The sequence below is a fragment of the Oryzias melastigma genome, linkage group LG7, assembly GCF_002922805.2.
Source record: "Oryzias melastigma strain HK-1 linkage group LG7, ASM292280v2, whole genome shotgun sequence".
Lineage (NCBI taxonomy): Eukaryota > Metazoa > Chordata > Actinopteri > Beloniformes > Adrianichthyidae > Oryzias > Oryzias melastigma.
Genome location: NC_050518.1, coordinates 14,836,025 through 14,858,819, shown reverse-complemented (window position 1 = coordinate 14,858,819; position 22,795 = coordinate 14,836,025). Strand labels below are relative to the sequence as shown.

The window sequence follows — 22,795 nt, the reverse complement described above, 5'->3', positions numbered from 1 at the left end:
AAACTGCTGATTATCCACAGCTCTCTTCTGTTAGTTAATCATCATCTCCAGTGTGTTTGAGAATCTGGTTTTCATTTAAACTCAGTCAGGTCTTCTTTTGTCATCCGTTTCTTTCTCTTTTTGTTTTTCTTGTTGAAATTCAAATGTTTACATTTATTTATCAAAGTTTAAAGATTCTTCTTCCAGGCCTGATCTCCTGCTTTCTGGGTCTTACAGGTTTTAATATTTTTTTATCTATTATGTGACAGATCATAATGAATATTAAATTTACAGAAGCTATCTGTATTTTTTTTTGTTTTTAAAACTTAATAAATTTCATCATCAGTTGAGAACTTTCTTGACAAAACAGTTTTACTTTCATGTATTTTTTCTTGTTATGTCATATTTATCGATTTTGGATGCTGAATGTGAAAGTAGTTCAGCAGAATAACCTTTAAAAAAGAAAACATATATGCATGCAAATATATATATGAAAAAACTTAAAGAGTTAATATTTTCTGATGAAAATAATCAAATAACCATTTTTTGTGTGTATATTGTAATTTCTACCTTCAGAAAATAAGCACTTCACCTTCATCATGCATTATTTCTTTGTTGATAAATTGCTATAGTTTATGTTTTCGTGCTTTTATAAGAAAAAGAGCCAAAAAACAATCGTATTGTTTTTCACACACAACAAATGACAAATCGCTCTAGGTATTAGGAGCAAATTTTTTAACTTAGACAGAAAAAAAACTATTTTAATTATCCAAATTTGCTTTTTTTATTGTGTATGAAAAGTAAATCTTGCAACTGAAAAAGTTTTCATTTGCTTCTAATCAGATAAAATTTTCAGCCCAGCTTTATTTTGAATAAAACTTTTATTTTTGAACTCACAGTCGAGAATAACATGCAATTTGTGTCAATGAACAACAAAAATGTATTATAATCTGATGTGACAACATGAGGAAAAGACCTCCTTTAAAGTAAACCTGTGATAGAATTTTTTTGCTGCTTTTATTGTGAAATTTAAAACAGTATTACTAAACTTGAAGCAAAAACAAAGAATAAGACATATGCAAATTGTATAGTTTTTTGTTTTGCACATTGTGTCTATTCTTGTAACAGATTGTCGTAGTTCCAAAAGCTGAAATGTCACCCCCTGATCCTGCAGTCTTTTCCCTGGAATGGGCTTTTGTTGAACCGGCTTTGTCTGACCGGAGGGCTTGTGAAACCTCCAGGCCACCTATCTCTTATAGATGAGTCCCATATGTGAGCTCCATATGCGAGCTGGAAGGGTCAACGTTCAGCAGTGACGTCGGAGCTGCGTGGCCTATGAACTGGGACACGTCAGAGCGGCGCTCCTACTGCTGCCAACACATACAAGGCAGAAACAGATAGCACCAAAACCCATCACCATGGTGATTCCAGGCAGAAAGACGGACAGATACGCATGCGGGCGCGCGGACACATGCAAACTGAGTGAGGACCCTGTTGTGTCGATAACAGTGGGAATGGAAGATGAAGAAGAGAGGAGTGAGACGAGATGATGAGATTGTGGAGTTCAGTTGGAGAAGGCGTGAGGACATGATCACAGATTAGGATAGATGGTACCTATTACTAGAAAAGAAGGATAAAGAGGGGAAAAACCTAAAGGTGTTAAAGACACACAAAGTGGAAAAAGAGGAGAGAGAAGGAAAGTGTGAAATTGTATGTGTGATAAAGGAGGAGAAGTGTTGATGTTCAATAGAGTGAATAGATAAAACTGCAGCAATTTGACGTGAACATTGAAAGACTCAAGAGAGGAAGGATGTCAGGCAGCAAGAAAACCAGCTTGATGAGAGTTTTAAAGTCTCTGGGTTTGGAATTACTGGTAAGCACAAACCTCAAATATTACTGACAGATGCAAAAATGTTAAATTTTAATCAGTGCAAGATTTTGAGTAAAAGACAAGACCCAGTTCCCGAAATCTATAGATTTAGGAAAAGATGATTTAAAAGAATTAGTAACAATTGTAGTATAAAAAGATATATTAAAACAAGAACTGTCAGTGAGAAATCTATGCGTTTTAACCCCTTGATATTTAGCATCAAATTTTTGGTTATAGTGCCACAGTAGTTAATTATGCTTATCCTGTGGCTATGGAATATAAAAGGAATATCCAACTTAAGATCAGGTCTTGAGATCTGATTCCTAAGCCTCGTTTTCACTGAGCGGTCCGGTACAGTATGGTCAGGTATTTTGAGTATTTCCATTGTAAAATGGACCCATTAAACAGTACCGACTCGTACCTTTTGGGGGGACCATCAGTTGTAGGTCGATAGAAAAATGGAATAGAACCGTTGGGGTGGAGCTGCTGTAGCCACCTGTTGATTGGCAGAAAGTGATGATGACAGTAGAAAGCGCCAATTTAGCTCTCATTTAAGCTAACGTTTCAAATGTTTGTTAGGATTCAGGTTTTTGCAGTTTCCTGTGTACTCTTTTGGTTACAAGTCTTTATTGAAAATGTCTGCAAACAACAACAAGGCCTGGGATGTGGTGGAACTGCAAATGTTCCTTGGCATCCGTGATGGTCGGTGTGATACAGGGTGAGCTAGCGGCAAGCTAGCAGTCTATGCCACGCATGCACCGTGAAAACAAAAGGCTTGTTTCCACTGAGCGGTCCTGTCTAGTAAGGAGTAGTACGGTGCGGACCAGTTAATTCTGGCGAGCGTTTCCACTCACTTAAGCCTCACTTGCACTAAGCAGTTTGTTTTAACTCCGCTAGCGTGTCATTGCGACGACTAGAAAAGCAAAAACAATGGAGCTCTTCTTTTTATTGCTCTACTTGTTGTACATCGTGTATAACAGGAATTAAAAGTTGTTTGAAAAAAAATTTCAGCCAGAAAAGGAGAATACTGCCGTAAAGAGGAAAATGCTAGCTTAGAGCTATATTGGTGTTTGCTAATGTCGTCATCACTTTCTGCCAATCAACAGGTGCTCATAGCCACTCCGACCCATTCCCTTTTCCATGGACCTACAACCTTTAGGGGCTCTTAAGAGGTACGGGTCAGAACTGTTTAATGGGTCAATTTTACAATGTAAATGCTCAAAATAGTGGACCGGACAGTGCCGGACTGCTCAGTACAAACTAGGCGCAACTGAGTGGAAACGCTCTCCAGAATTAACTGGAGCGTACTGTACTCGACTGCTCAGTGGAAACAAGTGTTTAAAGTCCCACCCCGAGTATCTTTTGATCTTATAAAGCATTCCCAGAAGTCTTTGAATTATGGTGAAGTCGTTTTAAGCCAAAAGATTAAGGCCCAATCCAAATTCTTCCCTTCTCCCTTCCCCTTGTCTTTCTCCCTCCATTTGAAGACGCAGTTGAAGTGCAAGTGTGTGCAGAATATATATATATTTTTTATTTCACCCTCCAAGTAGAGGAGTACAAAGTCCTCCGTCATGAGGGTAAACCGCGTTGCGCTGAGAAGCGCTTTTCTTCACGTGGGCGCGCTCTGAAGCACAGAAGTTTACATTTGAATATAAGTAATGACTTTTTGTTGTAGCGTGACCTTTTTAAAGTTATAAAACCGCTGTTGTTATGGATATTCAAGCGCTGGAAGCTCCACGGTAACACTAGTGGTGAGTATTGGTGTTATAATTGAACGAACGTCTGAAATATGAGTTGCTATTTTTTCATAACTTTCAGTTAGGAGAGCTAAATGAAGCTGAAGGGAGAAGGGTAGAATTTAGATCGGGCCTAAAAGTTCTGAGTTGTTTTCTAGGATATAGTTTCTGAGGAGTGTCAGGAGTTCATTAGAAATTCAGCTCTGAGTTGTGGGCGGAACCGTTGGTGCAGAGCAACCCCGCCCCCCTTCCCTTTACTTAGAGCTTGTGGCTCATCCAGGATATTTTCTAAGACACAAATACAATTTTTTTCCAAATAGAATTTTGTTTATCTAATTCTCATCAATCTTATTAAAGTAATACTCAGCAGTTATGAGGTAAATTTTCTTTATATATGTACGTAGTCATCAAAAAAATGCCACAAGAACATGTTAAAAACACCAACTTTAAATGTTTTAGCTCTTTCTTAGTTACAATAATAAAATGATTAATATTTTCAGGTCCCAAGGTGGTGAGATAAGAACAGCTTTTCAGTTTTAGTGAAAAATCATATATATATTTTTGTCATCTATGAGCAGCTACACTCTGATGAGAACAAAAAGCATGATTTTTTTACTGCTGTTTTGTGAGACAGGCAGGTAGGCCATCATGCTGGTGTTAAGGATGAATGACAACAAGCTAAGCATTTATTAAATCGCCAAAGTTAATTAGAAAACAAGGACGTGAAAAAAGTTTATTATACTTGAAGATAAAACGTCTTTTTTTTCCCCACTCCAGCATTAATGTGCTGTCAGAGTAGTCATTAGTGAGTATTATCTCCGTGAAATTTGTTTATCCACCTTGATCTCTTGATTTGTTAAGGATGAGCTTCATTGAATGGTTAAAAACAGGAGACAAGTAAATAAATAATCTAAAAATTAATGAGTTCTGAGGTTAAAACATATTCCTGGGCGCACACCTGGGTGTTTTTTTATATAAATAGCTATAAAACACTTTATCATGCTTGTCATTAAATGTGACGAGTAGGAATTTCACTTTATGCAATATCTCTCAAACAATCTTTATCATTTAGGGAAAAAAAGGAGTTTTCTGCATCTGTGAACTACTTCAACAACTTTCTATTAGTTGCAAACAATTTTTTCTCTACAAAGTGCTAAAAAAATACACATTTCCATTTTTTTAAACATAATGAGACATGCTTTGCACTTTCCTCTGTGTTTACGTATCTTAAATCACAGTGAAGCGAATAACAGATTTTTTTTCTCAGTAGCTGTTATTCAGTCTGTTTCTCCGCAATATTTATCGTCTCAGCCACAATAATGTCATTTAAAAACACTTAAAACAAAAAAGTACAGTCTACACACTAGACTAGAATGCTGCTTGGAGTGGCATTATAGATGTTTATTTAGCTAAAAAACAAACAAACAAAAAAAACTCAGGTCTTGCTCGTTTTTAGCTTCTCTATATTTGCCAAAAAGTGAGCCGTCACCAATGACCCACTTCAGCTTCACCCCACTGTTCTGTTGTTAAACATGTTCACTGTTTGTCTTCATATTTGGTGTTGTCTGCTTAAGGGGAGAAACACTTCATTTTTTAGCATTTAAACATGACAAACCTCTTCATAATCGCCACTTAAACACTCCAAGGTCTTTTTGCACAGTTTTCCAACCTAAAAAAAGCTCATTTTCAATGTCCCTGTTAATTCCTTGACACCTATTGTTGCAAATACACATCAAACCACTTCAGCTCCAAAATTATCTTCATTTAGAGTCTATATGAAAGCAAAAATTAGCTTTTTTATAAATTGAGGCGTCAAGGGGTTAAGAAAAAAGAGCACTTGACGCTTAAATTATCTTCTTTCTTCTCAAGAAAAACTTTTGGACCTCTAACGTGTCAGATCCTTGTGGATGACTGTTATGCCTTTGAGATGTTTTGTATTAAATGTGAAGCAGATTTTTGTTTTTGTGACAAAAAAAAAAAAGTCTGTCAATTTCATCCGGTGTTTGGTTTGGATGTATCTGCAGCTCTCATTTTGAGTTACTTTTCCTCCTCCTAAAATTCAATATGCTGCCTTGTTCTCAAACTTTAAACTCTACATGTCGTTAGAAAAGATGTTTAATTAGTGACATTTGGAATGTATTTTATGTAACTCCTACTATCTGTCAATTAACAATGCAGCAATTTCAGCTTTCTTCTTCTTATCGATACCAAGGTGAAGACTCAATACAAGACTGATAACATAGATACTTTTGATACTTTCGTTGCAGTTTTTCTTTAAGTACAGAAAAGAGTTTGAATTTACTTGCAGAGTTCATGCAAGCACAGCGTCTATTTGCATTGTTGCCAGATTAGGAAACAGAAAACAGTCCAATTTGAGTTAAAACCGGCCCAGTTTGTGTGGGAAAACTGCCCAATCTGGCAACGTTGTCGGTGTAAACGGCGCACCACCTCCTCACGTCTTACCTCTCACCTCTCTGCCTCATCGAGGCGTCGAGAGTCATTAAAGAGTAACATATTTATAAGGAATGACAGGATTTTTTGTTGTGTTGTTTATATTTTATTCTTTACAGCTTTTGTTTACTTTTTTCTCTTGGGAATTTAATAGTTACAAATGTTTATATGTGTTTATGATGCTGTTATATACATTTATGCTTTTTAAATGTTGCTCTAGTTATTATTTTCTTCTTATTATAATGGTATGGCATTATTAATATACACATATTTGATGTATGTTCAGTACAGATTGCTGTAATTAGATAATAAACATTGTTTTTTGACAAAAGTTTCAGTCCTGTGCTTTATTATACATTTAATTATAACAAAAATGTGTATATCAGAATATATTCTATAATACAACATTTAAAGGAAAACGTATTGTATCTATATTTGTAGCGATATCAACCCTGTAAATACTAGGTGTCGGATCAATATTCATATTCCCAGAAAAAGAAAGTATGGCCAAAAAAGACCTTCCAAAAATGTCCTTGAAATATTTTGAAATATTCATTACCAGAGTTTTCCGCTAAGGCACCTGCCTTTGACTACCACCCTAACCACATGACACCAGCCCCTTTAGGGCTTCTGCAGGTGGTGGACCCACAGGGGGGTTTCCCCATGTCATTCGGAGCAGGGCCACAGCCCCAACCTCAGACCTGGCTCCAAAGTGGGGCCCCGTGATCCCAATCTGAATCCTGGTTATATCCAGGGAGTTCTTTTTCTGGTTCACCATCCGGGATCTGTTAGCTCCAGATAGGTTGGCGTCTAGGATCTACTGGGATCATGGAGGGGCTCCTCCACATCAAAAACAGCCAGTTAAGGAGGCTTGAGTATCTGGTCTGGATGCTTCCTGGAGAGGGGTTCTGGATATATCCCACTGGGCAGGTAGTCCGGGGAAGACCCTGGACACACTGGAGACTACATCTCTCACCTGGCATGGGAACGCCTCCCCAGAGGAGCTGGAGGAACATCTGGACATCTTTGCTTCGACTGCTGCCCCTGCGACCCAGATGGGAGGAAAAAATGGTGAAAAAGATTCAAATATGTTAAAATGTTTTTGTTTTATTTGACAGATATGGTATAATTGTGTTTATCTCAGTTGAAAAGAATTCACTTTTATCTTATTATGGCGTTTAGTTCTTTAAATGTCAATTTTCTGCATATAACTAAATTTAATGGTTTTAATTTTTTTTTCTAAATTTGCCTTTAAATTTGTATTAAGCTCCATTTGTGAGAGAGGTGCCAAACAAAACGAGGCTGCTTTGTGTTGGTTAGGGGCGTATTTAACTAAAAAAAAAAAAAAATCACAGGAGGGGTTTATTATAGAGGGGGTAAATTATTGTAAAAAGATTAAGAACAACTGCAGTAATGAGTGTAAGCAAATGCTCCTAGAACGAATCAACAAGAATGTGGAAAAGCAAAGGATAATTGTTTAATTCTTTCAAAGTGGGCACTTATGATTTAATGAAATTAAAATGTCATGCGAGCTAAAGCGAAACAGCATTTCCATTGAAAGCAATTTCAGATCTTTGATTGCCAGACATTTCACTGAAATCTGTTTACTGAACAGTTGAATGCCTTTGAGAATGTCTGCTAATGAAGCTAAATGAACATTTTTCTGTTGATTCCTGAAATGAAAGGTTGGAATTCCTCTGCTTTTTCAGTGATGCTCAAAAGATAAGAATGAGCCTTTTACAGCCAGATGGCTTCAGGTTAGAGTCCTGAGATATCTAAAGCAACGCTACTGTTCTTTTTTAGTGTTTATCGCTTAGAAAAAAGCAATATGTGAGGATGCTGGAAGGAAATAAAAATGGCCAAAGAGAGAGTATAAATACAGAGGGTAAAAATGAAATGAATAAACAAACTGCAAAAATCACTGAGATGTCCATTCACATTCAAACTGGGAACTAAAGACATAAAACAAGCCAAACGTGAGTCAGATCAACAGATTAAAGGGTTGAAGTCTGGACTGAAGAAGTAACAGCGTGTTATGAAGAAGACATTTTCTGAATGAGAATTCTGGAGAAAGAAATCGAGTCTCAGGAAGGTGAAAGCTGCTTAAAATTCCAAACAGGTAGGAAAGAGCCTTCAGGAGGGTAGAGGAATATCTTCCAGCACACACACGCTCGTGTCGATGCTTCTGTTTCCCAATGACACACACAATGCATTCCTCAGCCCTTTAAGTGATGTTAGTCAAAGCAACCGCCTGCCAGACGTAGGTTGATTTCACGCAGAGATTGTCCCAGTTTGAACGGGCGGGGAATGCAGGGAAACATCGCCGCGTCTTTTTGTTTGGTTTTTTCCACTCAGGAAAAACTGAAGCGAATTGACCATCTGAGAAAAACAGAATGATTCAGTTCCATTGGCTGTGAGTTAGGGGATGGTAGTGCAAATTTTGAAAGTTTATTTTAATTTATTAACTCTTCTGATGATATTAAATTCCCACTTCGATCATCTTTTGAGCTGTTTAAAAATCAGTCCAATTGTTTTTTTAGTTATAATTATGCTGTCTTGAGACCAAATTTAAAAAAAACAGTGTCGATTTCTAGGACATAGTTTCTGCAGAGCGGCAAGAGTTCATAAGAAATTCACCTCTGAGTTGTGGTAAAAAGAAATCTTAGAAGTGCAATTTTAAGCTAAATTTTCTTAACGTATGTCCTCCATTATGAGAAAAATCCCACAAGAACATGTTAGAAACACCAAAAACACATGATTTTTCAGGAGTTAGTGCTCTGTCTCCCCCTCTGGTCACCGAAGGGAGTCATTTCCAGTGCACTGTCCGCACTACATCTCCCAGAAAACCCAGCGCACATGTTCCTGGATGCTGCTCAGCTGTCTGTAATCTGACAATCACCCACCTGCTTCTTAAGCAGCACATAGTGTGAAGTATTGTTTGTGCTACTCTGCCTGCATTACTGAGCGTTTCTATCTGGATCTGATCTTCTGTTTCTGACTCTAATCTCCCATTCTCGTGATTGGCTTCTGCCTGTCTGACCCTGATTTAGCTTTGTGGACTTTTAGCTGTGCTTATTTCCTTTCTGAGCTAATAAACCTGCTGCACGTGGAACCAGCTGTCTGCCCGTTTGTGACAGATTTTCTGGTTCTTGACATACCTGATTCAACCAAATCAGAACAGGAATCCTTGTTAGTTATATCATCCTCAGAGCTGGATAAGTGTCACAACAACAGATATAGATCCAGCAACAGACAATATTTTTCTTTTTTGTTCCAAATACCCTAAAGTTAACATCTCCAGTGAGGACAGAATCTAGGACAAGGCTGCTCAGCCCAGCTCTAAAAGCCACGCCCCCTCAGAGGAGATTTTGGAAAAAAAGACTTCAGATCAACACGAGAAGTGTATTTTTAAGACATTTATGTTGTGGGATTTTGGTTAAAAACGTCATAATCATAATTAAAACATTACTGGGAATGTTTCTTTAAGATAAAAAAATCTAATGTATCTCTGTGTATTCTGTTTTTATGTAATAAACTTCCTTTTTTGTGTTTTTCAGTTTTTTTTTTTTTTCAAAATGCATACAAAATAGTCACTTTTGGTCATAGAACTTTAGCTATTTTTAGGTTACAACAAACTTTATTTTTGTGAACTGACTATTTACATTCAGTCAAAGTGTCAAATCTTTGTTGTCATTCTATAAAACATTAAAACATTACAGAATTGTGGGGAGCCACATCTGCTTTTGGGAGTTTTTTTCATAAATGTGTCACCATTTTGGACAAATTTGGATTTAAAAATAAAAGATTATTTAGAACTTTCTTAAATCACTAATTAGACACTGTTTTGTTTTTAGGGTCACAACATGATCAAAAGGGAAATTATGTCATAAATTGGCTAAAAATGTTAGAAAACTATATTTATTTTAAAAAAAAATTCATCTTTGTTGAAAATAAAAGGTCAAAATAACTGAGAAAGTTTATCAGGTAATAATAAGTGTCTATGTAAATTATATTTAGGCTTCTTTTCACCAAAACCTGTTTAAAATTATGAATCACTGAAGAGTTGGTTAAAAAAATCAGTAAAAGACATGATGGTGACACCACTCCATGGCCAACAAATGACTTTTCTCTGCCTCCAGTTCTGTTTGTGAAACCCAGCCTCTATTATAGATTCACGAATCAATGCGACGGGATTAAACAGATAAAGTGCAGAAATGGGGTCAGTTGTTAAACGGCTTCAAAGCCTCCTGAGTGTTGGAGCTGCACTTTTGTAAAAACAGTAAAGAGGAACTGTGATGACTTAAAGAAAGACTGTTCTTCACCTCAGAGGCTGTGGAGGAAGGTTAAGCCTCAAACTGATTGTTGACTCATGGTGACCCTGCTCGTCCTGCCAGTTGTCCTGTTTACCGACTGTTCCAGCGCTGCTCCACATGCACCGCCGTGTATTGCACAACCACGAGAAGACGTCAAACAAGCAAAACATGGCTGAAAGTGGAGAACAACACATGAATCTGGACTTGAAACTGTGAAGAAAGTATGCTGACCTCAGACAAAACAGCAAGCTTTGGATATGCAAAGAGCCATGGAAAATCAAAGTGACAAAACCACAAGTTTCTGTTTAAAACACAAGTTCTTCACTCTAAATCTTGATTTTTGGTAACGGTGGTAGTTTTGACCCTGAGATGTTCAGAATCATCTAAAGACAAAAAAAATTACACGCCAACAATCCTGAGGTCCACTTTTTCCTCCTTTCAGGGAGCGCTGGACGCTCAAAACTAGCCCTAAAGCTAAAAATCCACAAGAATTTAAGGAATCACATCAGGATTGTGAAAAAAAATATTTACCAGAAGTCGTATCCTTAATACTTAACACAAACATGGAGGATTTTCCAAACACTAAAGTGCAGTTGGTATTAAAAATCAATGACAAATACTAACTGCATTAGAGTGAATTACACTGAATTAAATTAAAACAGAAAGGTTACTATAATAAAAGCACATAGCTTGATGCCATTATCAATCTGGTTTAATTTATATACATTTTTATTTTATGTATTTTCCATCTACATGCAAAATTTGAAGCAACTTCAAACATCATACTAGTTTATGCAATTATAAACTCGTAGGATCATAAAGCTAAAATACTAACAATGCTACAAATACTGGAAAGATATATTTTTAGGTGATTATATTAACATTTAGTGCACTCAAAGTTCTCCAGTCACAGAAAAATACTTACAATCATTTTGGTTTCTTAAATTCATTTGAATTCCTTGCAATTTTTTTCAAGCAGTGCACTAAATTGCTCTCTGTAGTTTAGTGTAAATCAACATCTTTTTATTGTATTGTTTGTTTAGCGTTATAATTTTTCTAAAACTTTACAATTCCAGCCTTTTAATGTTTTTTTTTTGTCTTTGTTGATTGAAAAAATCAATTTTTGCAACAAACCTTAATGATAAGCCCTTTAAACTGAATGAGTGAAAGAAAAAAAATAGCAATTTAAAGACCCACTTCGAGAATAATTGTATTTTTAACATGTTTTTGTGGCATTTTTCTGACGATGGAGGACATGCGTAAAGAAAATGAAGCTTAAAACTTCCTGAGTATTTAAATTTTTTGTGAATCAGGAGCAGATTAAAAAATGCCGTTGGAAAAAGCTTGTAGGTGTGATATAGAAGCTACAATCGGTAGGCCACAAGTTCCCTGCTTGATGCATCCACCCATAAAGCACTTTTCCTGCTTCTGAGCATCTCAAAGTGCTTTCTATAATAGAATAGGACAAAAAGTAGAAAAAGCAATGATAATAAAAAAAATCAAACCACATTAAAAACTCAGCACACATACACATCCCGCAAGTACAACCAAGTAAAAATGAATAAAATCAAATTAAAACATGTAATAACTATGTAAAAGCTATACTAAAAAGATGAGTTTTAAGCTTTTTCTTAAAAACCTCCAGTGGATGAAGCCCTCACATCCTCAGGCTGTTCCACAGGCGAGGTCTACAGTGCTGAAATGTGGCCTCACTGGGAGTTTTAGTTCTGACTTTTGGGACCATCAGCAGAGGACAATGAGGAACATTTTCTTTGTGGTACTGGGCTGTATAAATAAAATAATTCAATTTTATTTATATTGCTCAATATCACAAATAATCGTCTCATTTGGCTTCATAATTTTACAAAAGCAGAAAGAATCATAAAATAAAAACTGACAGGGTACCAGGACTGTTGAAGAACAATTAGGTTATTTAACTCTACAACTACATATTTGAATAGCGTTCAGCCAGATAGGACTGGGGGACAGGTGGGGGTGAGGTCCACAAAAATGAGCCAGAGGCGCGGTCCACGGCCAAGAACAGGAGCACAGAGGAATCTGAAGTCTCCCCTGCTACCTCAGAGGGGAGTGAGAAAGAGGAACGACACATGAATCCCACTGCACCAAACAGAGGCACGGAGAACTAAATACAAATAAGTAATGAAGAATAGAGGAGAGGAGTAGTACATGAGAATAGAGGACATAATGATGGAAGAATGGACATGTTAATAGGAAGATGCATGAGTTATAGCACATACAGCAGATAGTATTAATAATAGAAAATCTGACATTTTTAGCATACAAATATCAATTAGGGCTGTGAACATTAACGCATTAACGCACGCAATTAATAAAAAAGAATTTATGTATTAACGCAAATTAATTAAAGAAATAGTCCTTCGCTTTAACTCAGCGGTTCAGGCTTCCACTTTCGTCTGGTATTATCCCGCTTATACCACGGTCACTTACAAAAGAAATAAATATTCAATCGACTTGTAGTACTTCATTCTTACTATTTTTGTGGTTAAGATCACTTTTTCACAAAAAGATGATTATTTGATGCATGGTCCGGTGCCACATTGTACAAATTAATTTTACCTGGTAAAACATTGTGATTAATCGAGATTAATCCTAACACAAAAGTGCGATTAACCAGACTTTTTTTGTAATTGATTGAGAGCACTAATTAAAAATAAATGTTCTAAATGTAGAGTTTCATGTGTGATTTCATATTGTGATTATTTGCAGATTGTAAGTGGTCGGCAAATACAAAAATATATATATATATTATAGCGATTAATCGCGATTAATCGCGAATTAATTTTTTCCAGTTTGCGATTAATTCGTTGTTTTTTTTTAATTTTAGCTAAAATCTACGACGGAGTATTAGGGCCACCAAAAAAAAAAAAAGTAATATTACGACTTTTTTTCTCGTAAATTTACGACTTTTAATCTCGTAAATTTACGAGAAGAAAGTCGTAACTGCTACATTACGAGAATAAAGTCGTATATTTAGAAAAGTCATAGGCTTATATTTACGACTTTTAATCTCGTAAATTTACGAGTTTTTTTCTCGAGAAAAAACTCGTAAATTTACGAGATTAAAAGTCGTAATATTACCTTTTTTTTTTTTTTTGTGGCCCAAATACTCCGTCGTAAAAACCGGCATAATCACAGTTAAAAAAAAAAAACACTGGGAATGCTTTTACAACAGATTAAATTATTTTTAATTGTGAATTCAACATTTATGCACAATATTTACAAATGTGTATGTCAGATGGGGATAAGAATAAAGAACTTCTTAAGCCTCATTTCCTCCCTTTTTAATCTTTTCTCGTACCATTTAAGGCTCTTCTCTGGTTGCCGTTCTTTTTTCTTCATCCCAGTGTCTCTTCACTATTTATTCTTTTTTTTCCTCTTGTCCAGACGTTTCCACCCTCTCTGTCACAGGTGTGCACCTTCTTTTTCATGCACCTAGAGGTCAAAGAACCACAAGCGTCTCCGGCCTTCTTCCTCCATGAAGCACCTCAGGTGGACATGACCGTGAAGGCAGCAGCAGCTGCTTTGTCTTATCAGAAACTCTAAAAAACAAGACAAATCGGCGATAGAAACACTCCAAGAGATCGCACACATGCTCTCACACACACTCTCCTGTCCTGCTAATTGTTGGCTATTAGTCTCCAAGTCTGGGATTACTTGTCTTATTAAATCCAGAATTCAAAATGAGCTCCGTTAAACAAGAAAGTGCTCTAATTTTAATGAATCTAATTTATATGGAAATTACACATAATTCTGACGATTCAGCAGGAGATTTATCCTCAGCGGAGGAAGGCGAGGAGGACTGCACAACAACATTGACATGTTTCTGTTGTTGTTTCAAAGATGCACACGGCAGCGCTTTTGTTTCCTCGGGTTGAATTTTGAGGCACACCTCAAGAAGGTGGTGGAGGGGGGGTCATGCACGCCTGCTCTGGGCACACAGTCAGCAGGACCCCTGTGAGTGTGATGAAGAGCATGTGAACGAACTTCTATCCTTGTGCACCCCCTGCAGAGCCGCAGCCTGCCTCGGTGCCTCGCTCTGATCAATCAAGCTGTCTGATTGCCTGAAGAAAAGCCATTAGTCTGAAACAACACAAGACATTAGCCGTGAGCGGCTGTCTCCTGTCTGCGGCGGGCTGATTCTTCACCGCTCGTGGATGAAGGCCATATCGACTGGCCATTTGATTCCAAATAACACTAATACGATTTTTACATCATCAATCTGTGTTTAGATGTATGCGGATTCATTGTTCCTGTTACCTTTTGTCTCTTTTGAGGCATATTTTCTAATAAAGCCATGATATACCACATCTTTCTCTGAGGCAAGAGGTTAGCGTTGCCCCCTAGTGGTCATTACTTTAAAATCTAAGGATGCTAAATTTTTCTATCTCAAATGTGGGGAAAAAAAACATAAAGATAGAAAAAAAAGATTTAAATAGTTTTCAATTTGTTGGATTTCACTTAAAAGCTCCTCCCTAAAATGACCTTTGACCCTTAAGTTAAATGATTAAATTGAGCAAACAAAACTTAAAACTAAATTTAATCAACAACTAGGCAAAACTACTCACAATAGGCGGACGAAATATGTTAAATCACAAGTTTATCCACCACATCTGCGAACAAGACTTCATGTCAGAGCAGGTATTGGACAATTAGCAGAGCAATTATCTGCAACCATCATAATTTACGGTGCACTTTTGCAACCGCAATCTTTCAGCGTGCCCCCCGTCCCCTCTTGTTACCATGGAGACAAATGCACCACTCAACGTGTGCCCTCAAAAAACAACAACGGTCACAAAATAAACGATCAAATGATGCCGGTTAACAAACAAAAGCTTTATTCAAAACATCAAAGTAAAAAAGAAAAAAAAGTCACAATGATCAAAAGTGGACAATAGTGTTCATAAATAGATATTAGAACTTAGACAGCAGATCAAAAGATTTTTTTCAAATATTTTAGCTAAACAATTGTATAATAAGAACAGGTTTATAGATTATAAGTGTATTTTCTGGGCGAATCAGGTTTTCTTTTATCATAAATGAGAGATTTGGCGCCCTCTAGTGGCTGCTTGTAGAATACAACTATTATAAGTTTGACAAAATTAACTTTTATTTGAATAATTCTTGTGAATGCATGTAAAAAACAAGGGGAGGAGCTTAAGAAATGAAATGAAAACAAGACTTACTTAAAAAATGAAAATCAAAAGTGGAGGTTTGAGTCCTGTAAATCATGAATATATAAGGAGCTGCATTGTACATCTGCAGCTCCGTGTCAACTGTGCACTGTTTAACAACCGACTCTAATAAGGCCATGAAGTTACAGAAGAGAGAAGACAGTCATACTACAACGTTTACACACATCCACAGTTCAGCAAGCTTCATTCTCGTTTAAGAACAGAAACAGGAGAGTAAAACAAATTTTCACACATGTATACGGAACAACAGTCAACAGTTTTTCCTTTATAAAAATAGTTTAAAAATCTGACACGTATTTTAGTACAGTGTGGGGTTAACTTGGATATATTTTCTTTTATATTTTCTTCAGAGACAGCTTAATAAGAGGCTGGTACGGCAGTCCTCTGCGCCTTTTCTCCCGTGACGTCGCCGCTCGCAAACGGACTAACGGAAGTCCTAAAGAGCGCCGGACCGTCTCCTCCTCGACAGGCGGAGCTGGGCAGAGGTGTGGCAACGTCACGATCACTGAAAAGGATTTACAGAATCGTTTCGCGAAACCTATCCACAGTTCAGAGCTTCAGGAAAAAAAAATAAAACAAGGCAGGCGGGACAAGATGGACAGATTGTCGCTTTTCCGTTACGAGCATTCGAGGAGGGAAAAAAACGAGCGGTTACGTCGTCGTCGCGCGTACAACTAAACAGCATTGTATCCAATAAAAGTGCACCAAAAGCCCCTGAACCCATCAAACCCCGGAAAAAACCGAAACCGAGCACAGCACGAGCAGGACATGTGACCAACATCATAAGGACACTTGAAGAAAGATTGTATTGTTTTGGATCAACCAAATGCAGTTGCTATGTACCGCTGTCTGCTGGTTATAGCTTTTCCAAGCATATAAAGAAATACTTTTTTTTTTAATCACAGGACAAAAATAAATAACTGAACCCTCTTGCAGCATTGTTTTAAAAAAAAAAAAAGGCCACTGAATGCTTTGTGATATGCAACATCCTACACGTGAAGTAGCATTTTAGCCTTTTAAAACCATCATGCGTTAAAAAAATAAAACGAGCTGAAACGTTTTTCCAATCGGGATGCAAACAGCACAGTGTGGCGGCGCAGCCTCAAGCGTGCGCCTCCTCGGCCCGCTCTACCGGCGAGGAGACGGAGAGCTGCGGAAAGCTGTCGTTTTAACAGCAAGTCTGTCAAAAAAAAGAAAAAAAAAGTTGCAGGAAAATCACCGTTTGGGCTTTAAAGGTAGAAGTTCTGCGGTTTGGCTTTTATGCTTTCTACTCAAACACTGACCTTTGACGTGTGAAAAAATGATATATTTGAAACCTCTTTCTACTCACAATGCTTCGTCTCTTTGGCTCGGACACCTGAGGCTAAATTCAGGCTTTGTTTTTTAATAAGAAGTCGCCCCATTGAGGACAGTTACTCCGCTTAGTGTTAAACTACATCTGGGCCATGATCAGCCTTCACCATATATTACATTTTGAGGGACAATAAACTCGTTTTTTCTTGAAAGACTCGTAATACCGTTCACCGTAAGTGAAGTCCTGCAAACTGAAAAATGTCAGAACTTCTTTTCCGCAAAGGAACAACCTCAAAAGAGGCGCAAGATCCATCCTGTTAAAGCATCAGAACCAGCGATCCACCTGCGGTCAAAGAACACCCACGGCAAACCGCAACACCCAACCTTCTCAGAGGAGGAGCTTCAGCTCTTGCGCGGTTTAAATGTTTTTTGTTTTGGAGAGCAGGAGACAGGAAGCAAGTGTTAAAAAGAGGAAACCGTGCCGCTCCATCCTCACGAAGCTTTGGCTTTTCTTGCCCGCGGCGACGTTTTATCCTCAGGTTTGACCACTCCGTTGGTGACTGAAAACACAAGTCAAATATGAGCATCAGGAGGGAATTCTGCACCTTAATGCCGTGAAAAAGCTCCTCACCCCTCAGTGGTTCCCTTTTATGAGGCTTGGTCTTCTGGCTGAACGTCTTCTTCTTGGATGCCTGATTCTGACTGTGCTCCCTCCACTTCTTCAGCTGGAAATTAATGAACTTCCACATCATCCAGGCTTGAGTCAGGCAGATCGCTGCCAGGCACGTCATCCTAAGGGTGGAAAAGTTGATGAAATTTGTTTTTTTTCATTGAAAAAGGCTCTTTCCCTGCACCTACCGAACGGTGAGCACGTTGAAGTTGCCGTCCGCTAAGGAAAAGCCGTGGTTTTCCGTGCGCGGGAGGCCGAAGCCGAACGTCAGCACCGACAGCGTGAGGGTGAGCAGGCGGGCGATGACAAACAGGAGAGCCCACAGGGTGAAGCTGGGAGAAGAGCGAAGCAAACGGATTCAGAGAGCAGTAGACGGCGAGGGAGAAGGCTCGGCGGAACAAAGTCATACCCTTTCTGCTTGTTCTCGTCGCTGAAGTAGAAGAGGCGTGAAGCATGGAACAGGAGCTCCACTAGGTAGTGAGGAACCAGCAGCACCAGGCCCAGTCGGTGCAGGCTGAGAAGACAGGGCGCTGGAGCATCAACTACACCAATAACACGCCTGAAGAGCACACTACCATCCCAAAAAAACAATTCCAACTAAATGTCTACAAAATGAGAACTCACTTTAAGACGTAGGCACCGGTGATGTGAACGATGTACAGGCAGATGTAATACAGCTGGCGGGGGATGTCTTCCTGTTGGAACAAGTAATGTCTTCATTACTCATATTTCAAAACATTTGTCAAAATGTATGACACATATATATAAAAATGGATATTAGAACTTTGCTCAAAATGACACTCCAATGAAAGATGTGTTTGTTAACAAATTTTTATAGTATTTTCTCATCATGGAGGACAAATGTGAAGAAACTTAAGTTTAAGATTGTATTTTTGAGTGTTTCAAATTATTATTATTATAAAAAAAAAAAAAAAAGTTTTTTGAAAAAATGTGTATTTGTGACATAGAAAATGTGTGGTAACGCCTCCTTTTACAGTACGGTACTTATTGGGTATTTAAATGGTACCTACGAGGTTCTATTTGTACCTATGTGTATTTCCAGAGTACTTACGAAGTTCCATGCTACTGCCATAGTACCTACTGAGTTTCTATGAATTTATGAAAAAAGTTAAGATATCTTTTTGGATTGTTGATATTTATGTGCTACTTTTATGGTTCCTTATTACATGTTTCATTATACTTACTATATACTTACTATGTGTAATGAGAGTAAGTACATAAAAAGTACTTTTTGTGTACTTGAATCCACGTGTTAAGTTTATGTGTTTCATGGTACTTACTTTATGTAATAGGAGAGTAAGAACATAAAAAGTACTTTTTGAGTACTTGAATCCATGTGTTAAGTCAGTGTTTCATGGTACTTACTATATGTAATAAGAGTAAGTACATGAAAAGTACTTTTTGAGTACTTGAATCCATGTGTTAAGTTTATGTGTTTCATGGTATTTAGTATAATAAGAGAGTAAGTACATGAAAAGTACTTTTTGAGGGCTTGAATCCATGTGTTAAGTGTATGTGTTTCATGGTACTTACTATATGTAATAAGAGAGTAAGTATATATGAAGTACATTTTGAGTATCTTGAATTCATGTGCTAAGTTTATATGCCACGCAAATATCTATGCAAGTACTTACAAGCTACCTACTGGGTAGCATCCAAGTACCTCGTAGGTACCTAGTAAGTATGGTACTGTACACTCCAATGCATGCACTTGCAGACAAGTAGATGGAATGCATGGAATGCTGACGCACCAATGAGACTAATAAAACTACATCAGCATCAGAGAGGCAAGTGCAGCTTGCCTAGCTCCGCCTCTTCACTCTGCTGTTTCAGTGTCTACGGATGCACATCTGCAGCAGCAGCACTCTGATTCACTCATCGGGTCTAGAGGACTTTGAAGTTGATAAGCTCAAGCAAGTGCGCCTAAAAAATATCTAGAGCAGTATTTCTCTGGAAAGAAACTTAATTTGTCTAGTTCATGGTACCAAAACAGACTCTTGTGAGAATATTCAGTACAAAGTGAGGCTGCAGCCTGTTTCCCATGTTCATCACAGTTTGAAAAGAATCTCTCCTACTATATATATAATAAAGAAACTAAACAAAATGTGTTGTTTCGGTCCCACATTTCAGGTTATTGATGGAATAATCTTGGGAAATGAAAACTTGCTTATTTTTCTATAAGGATCCTAAAATAATGCATTTAAAGAAAAACAAGCCTGTTATATAAATATAACTGATCGATCTTGTTTTTCCTGCAAAGAATCAATGTCTTCCAACCAGAATCGCCCTCAAAAACAAGCTCATGTTCTCCCGACACCAGAAAACCTGCACTGAAAAGTATCCTTTTCACATAAAAAAAGGAAAAATCCCAAACAAATAAGACCTTACCTTTCGCACTTTCTGAAAGTAGAGCTCAGGAAGAGCGTGGAGCCAATAGGCAATTTGGCAAATGTAGAAGAACTTGACCTGAAAACTGTAGAATAGCAGACGTCTGTTAGCTGAGCATCAACTTAGGCTGAGTAATAAAACTTTCTTATTCAAGACAATGATTTACAGGCTAATTATTTCACACATTTGATAAACTCAACTTTGTACAAATAGTTGCTCACTTGTTTTTGTAAAAATGGGAGCTTTATGTGAACAGAGATGTTTTACTTACACCATGCGAGTGTGTGGGTAGCCCTCCCATAAGAACGTGGGGTTTGTTGCAAAGTCCTCCTGCCATTGATGGAAAGTAAACGGTGAGGGTGAATAAGACAAAGCCTTGTGCAGCAGGAGAGCGCATTTTTTGTTTTTGGGAACAACTGAGCCTCATACCGCTGTCAGGATACTGCAGCCCCAGACAAAGGAGAACAGGTAGAACGCTGCCAGCTGTCCAGACTCATTAAACTTGCTGTGTTTGGTTTTAGAGAGATGTAACCTCCTGTTGATTTTCTGAAAGAACAATAAACAAAAAAAAGCATATGTGAACATAGTAACATACAGCAAGAAAGATGCTTATTTTTTTGGTACAACTTCTCTCATTTTTATTTTATTTTATTTCTATGTGTAATTTTGACTTCATGTGGATAAAAGGATATAACAATGGGGTTTTTGACAGCATATATTTTTTTCCTTTGGTATTAGAGACAGTAAATGAACTAGAATATATTACATTTTATAAAAAATATAACAACATATAGGATTTTCCCTATTTTTTTTTCTCTGCCACATCTTTTTTTAAATGTTTCATTACAAAACTGTCTGAATTTTGCATTAGAGAATGTATCTATTATTAGATAGGCTTTTTATGGCCCAAAGTACGAGTCTCTTATTTCCCATGGACATAAAGAGCAGAATATTAGAATCAAGGAGCTATATATTACTATTTAGCAATATATGGGAACCTGTGGTGGGAAATAATAAAAATAAAATAAAGGTAAATCACAAGAAAATGTTATTTTGTTGTATACATTTTAAAAAGTAATAATGACTTTGATTTTAATAGTTTACCACAGGCTACAAACTGTTTTGTTTGTAAGACAATCAAGAGTCAATTCAAACAGAAGTGAAGCCTTAAGGTGGAAAGACTCATTTATATTTTTCCAACAACTAAATTTACTTACAAGGCTTGTGCTTGAAACTTTTAAACCCGTTTTTAGGGATTGCATCACAATAAAAATCAAAAATAGTAATAATAATATAAAAATATGGTTTCAAAACAAAAGTACTCACATCAAGAATATATTCTTGTATCAAGGCGTGAAGGATGACCGCTATCAGCAGGTAAAAAAACACAGTCGCCACATCTTTGGGGCCGTAATGGTAATGATTCACCGGCTCGCTTTTCTCATCTGCAAAAAATAAAAAAACAGTAAGAGAGCAGTTTCCAGTACAATTCAAATTCAGATTGATGTAAGCTCACCGAGGACTTCAGTGACGTTGTACTGGACTGTGATGAACATTATGGCAAATTTTGCTGTGACCTGCAAAAAAAATAAAATAAATAAAGAGAGTTCATGAGCCGTTAGGGGGAGAAAAAAAAACATTTGTTTTTAGTTCTGTCTAAATCAACCCCTTCTGCATTCTCAAATAAACTAAGATTGCATAGAAGTACACGTGCAATAGTAGAAAAGAGGAGGGTCACAGCCAAATGCTAACATAGGATGTCACCTGAAGATGCACTGTAGTTCTATGGGTTCCTCACAAAGAGGGAGGTTACTAACTTTCTACCATGAAAATGTGATTTATGTGTTGATCTGAAAGTTTAAAGCTGCATTTGGGAGGAGACTAGCTAGTGAAAGGCTAGCTATTTTGCTCCCTTAAGCTAGGCTACAGTCTGTGTAATATGCAGCATGTTCAAGAAAAGGTTTATCATAACCACTTTGATAAAAATCACACACAGACTCGTATTTAGCAAATTAGTGTCGGCTGGTTCTTTAAATTACCTAGAAAAAGACACGCGCTCGCTCCCTACTACTGCTGTCATGGATGCTAACGACAGCTAGCATGCTGCTAGCACGAGAAAGCTAAAGCAGAGCTCATAAACTTCTCCAGTGGTACCTCAAACATCAGCCCGAGGAGGATAATCATGGCCAAACACGAAACCATGTCGGCGTGATTCTGGATCACGAACTCGTGGCTCAGCACCGGCGGGCTCTTGTTTTTCTTGCGAAAACCCATGGCTCACGGACGCGGCTCCTCTGCCTCCTCCGTTTGGACTGTGTTGCTGCTACAGCTGCTGCGGCGGTGCCGCGCGCGCGCCTCAGTTGACAAACGCCGGGGCCCGATCCCTTCACTGCTGCCCAGTGAAACAAAGCTCACTGTGGCATAAAAACACGCATGTAGGTGCGTCGCAGCGAGCACAGCACAACACCCAGTTTTTCCTGCCTGGAAAAGTCAGATTAATGGGCCCTCCCACTTGAGAACCCCATTCATGAACCGCCCCGTGCCGATGACGCAAAGGAGAACCCATGACTGTGATGCCTTCACGTACATCACGTAAACCCACTTTTTTTTTTGCATTTTACCTAATTTAGACAAAACTAATTGAAGAGTGTGTCTAATAATCTTGTATTTCCCAAATAGAGACCAATAAAAACAATTAAATCACTATCATAACGTATTTTGTCTTTATTTATCAATTAAGTATGTATTCATTTGTAATTGTCTTGTTTATCTGTTAAAATAACAAATCATTTCAAACAGTTAAACACGACTAAATTATGTTGCACATTTTAATGTAATTC

General features: G+C 37.6%; 1 protein-coding gene across 1 annotated transcript; it reads right to left on the bottom strand.

Moving 5' to 3' along the window:
• Positions 1-13,650: 13,650 nt before the first annotated feature.
• Positions 13,651-22,533, bottom strand: zgc:113278 (uncharacterized protein LOC541528 homolog). Its single transcript, XM_024293790.2, has 12 exons — positions 22,110-22,533; positions 21,472-21,532; positions 21,282-21,400; positions 20,385-20,501; positions 20,227-20,285; positions 19,956-20,040; positions 18,171-18,241; positions 17,956-18,060; positions 17,735-17,878; positions 17,508-17,668; positions 14,957-17,436; positions 13,651-13,930 (listed from the first exon to the last, which is right to left on the bottom strand). Exons 1-11 carry the CDS (start codon positions 22,227-22,229, stop codon positions 17,369-17,371), a joined length of 1,110 nt encoding a protein of 369 aa, XP_024149558.1. The 5' UTR covers positions 22,230-22,533; the 3' UTR covers positions 13,651-13,930; positions 14,957-17,368.
• Between the last annotated feature and the right edge of the window lie 262 nt (positions 22,534-22,795).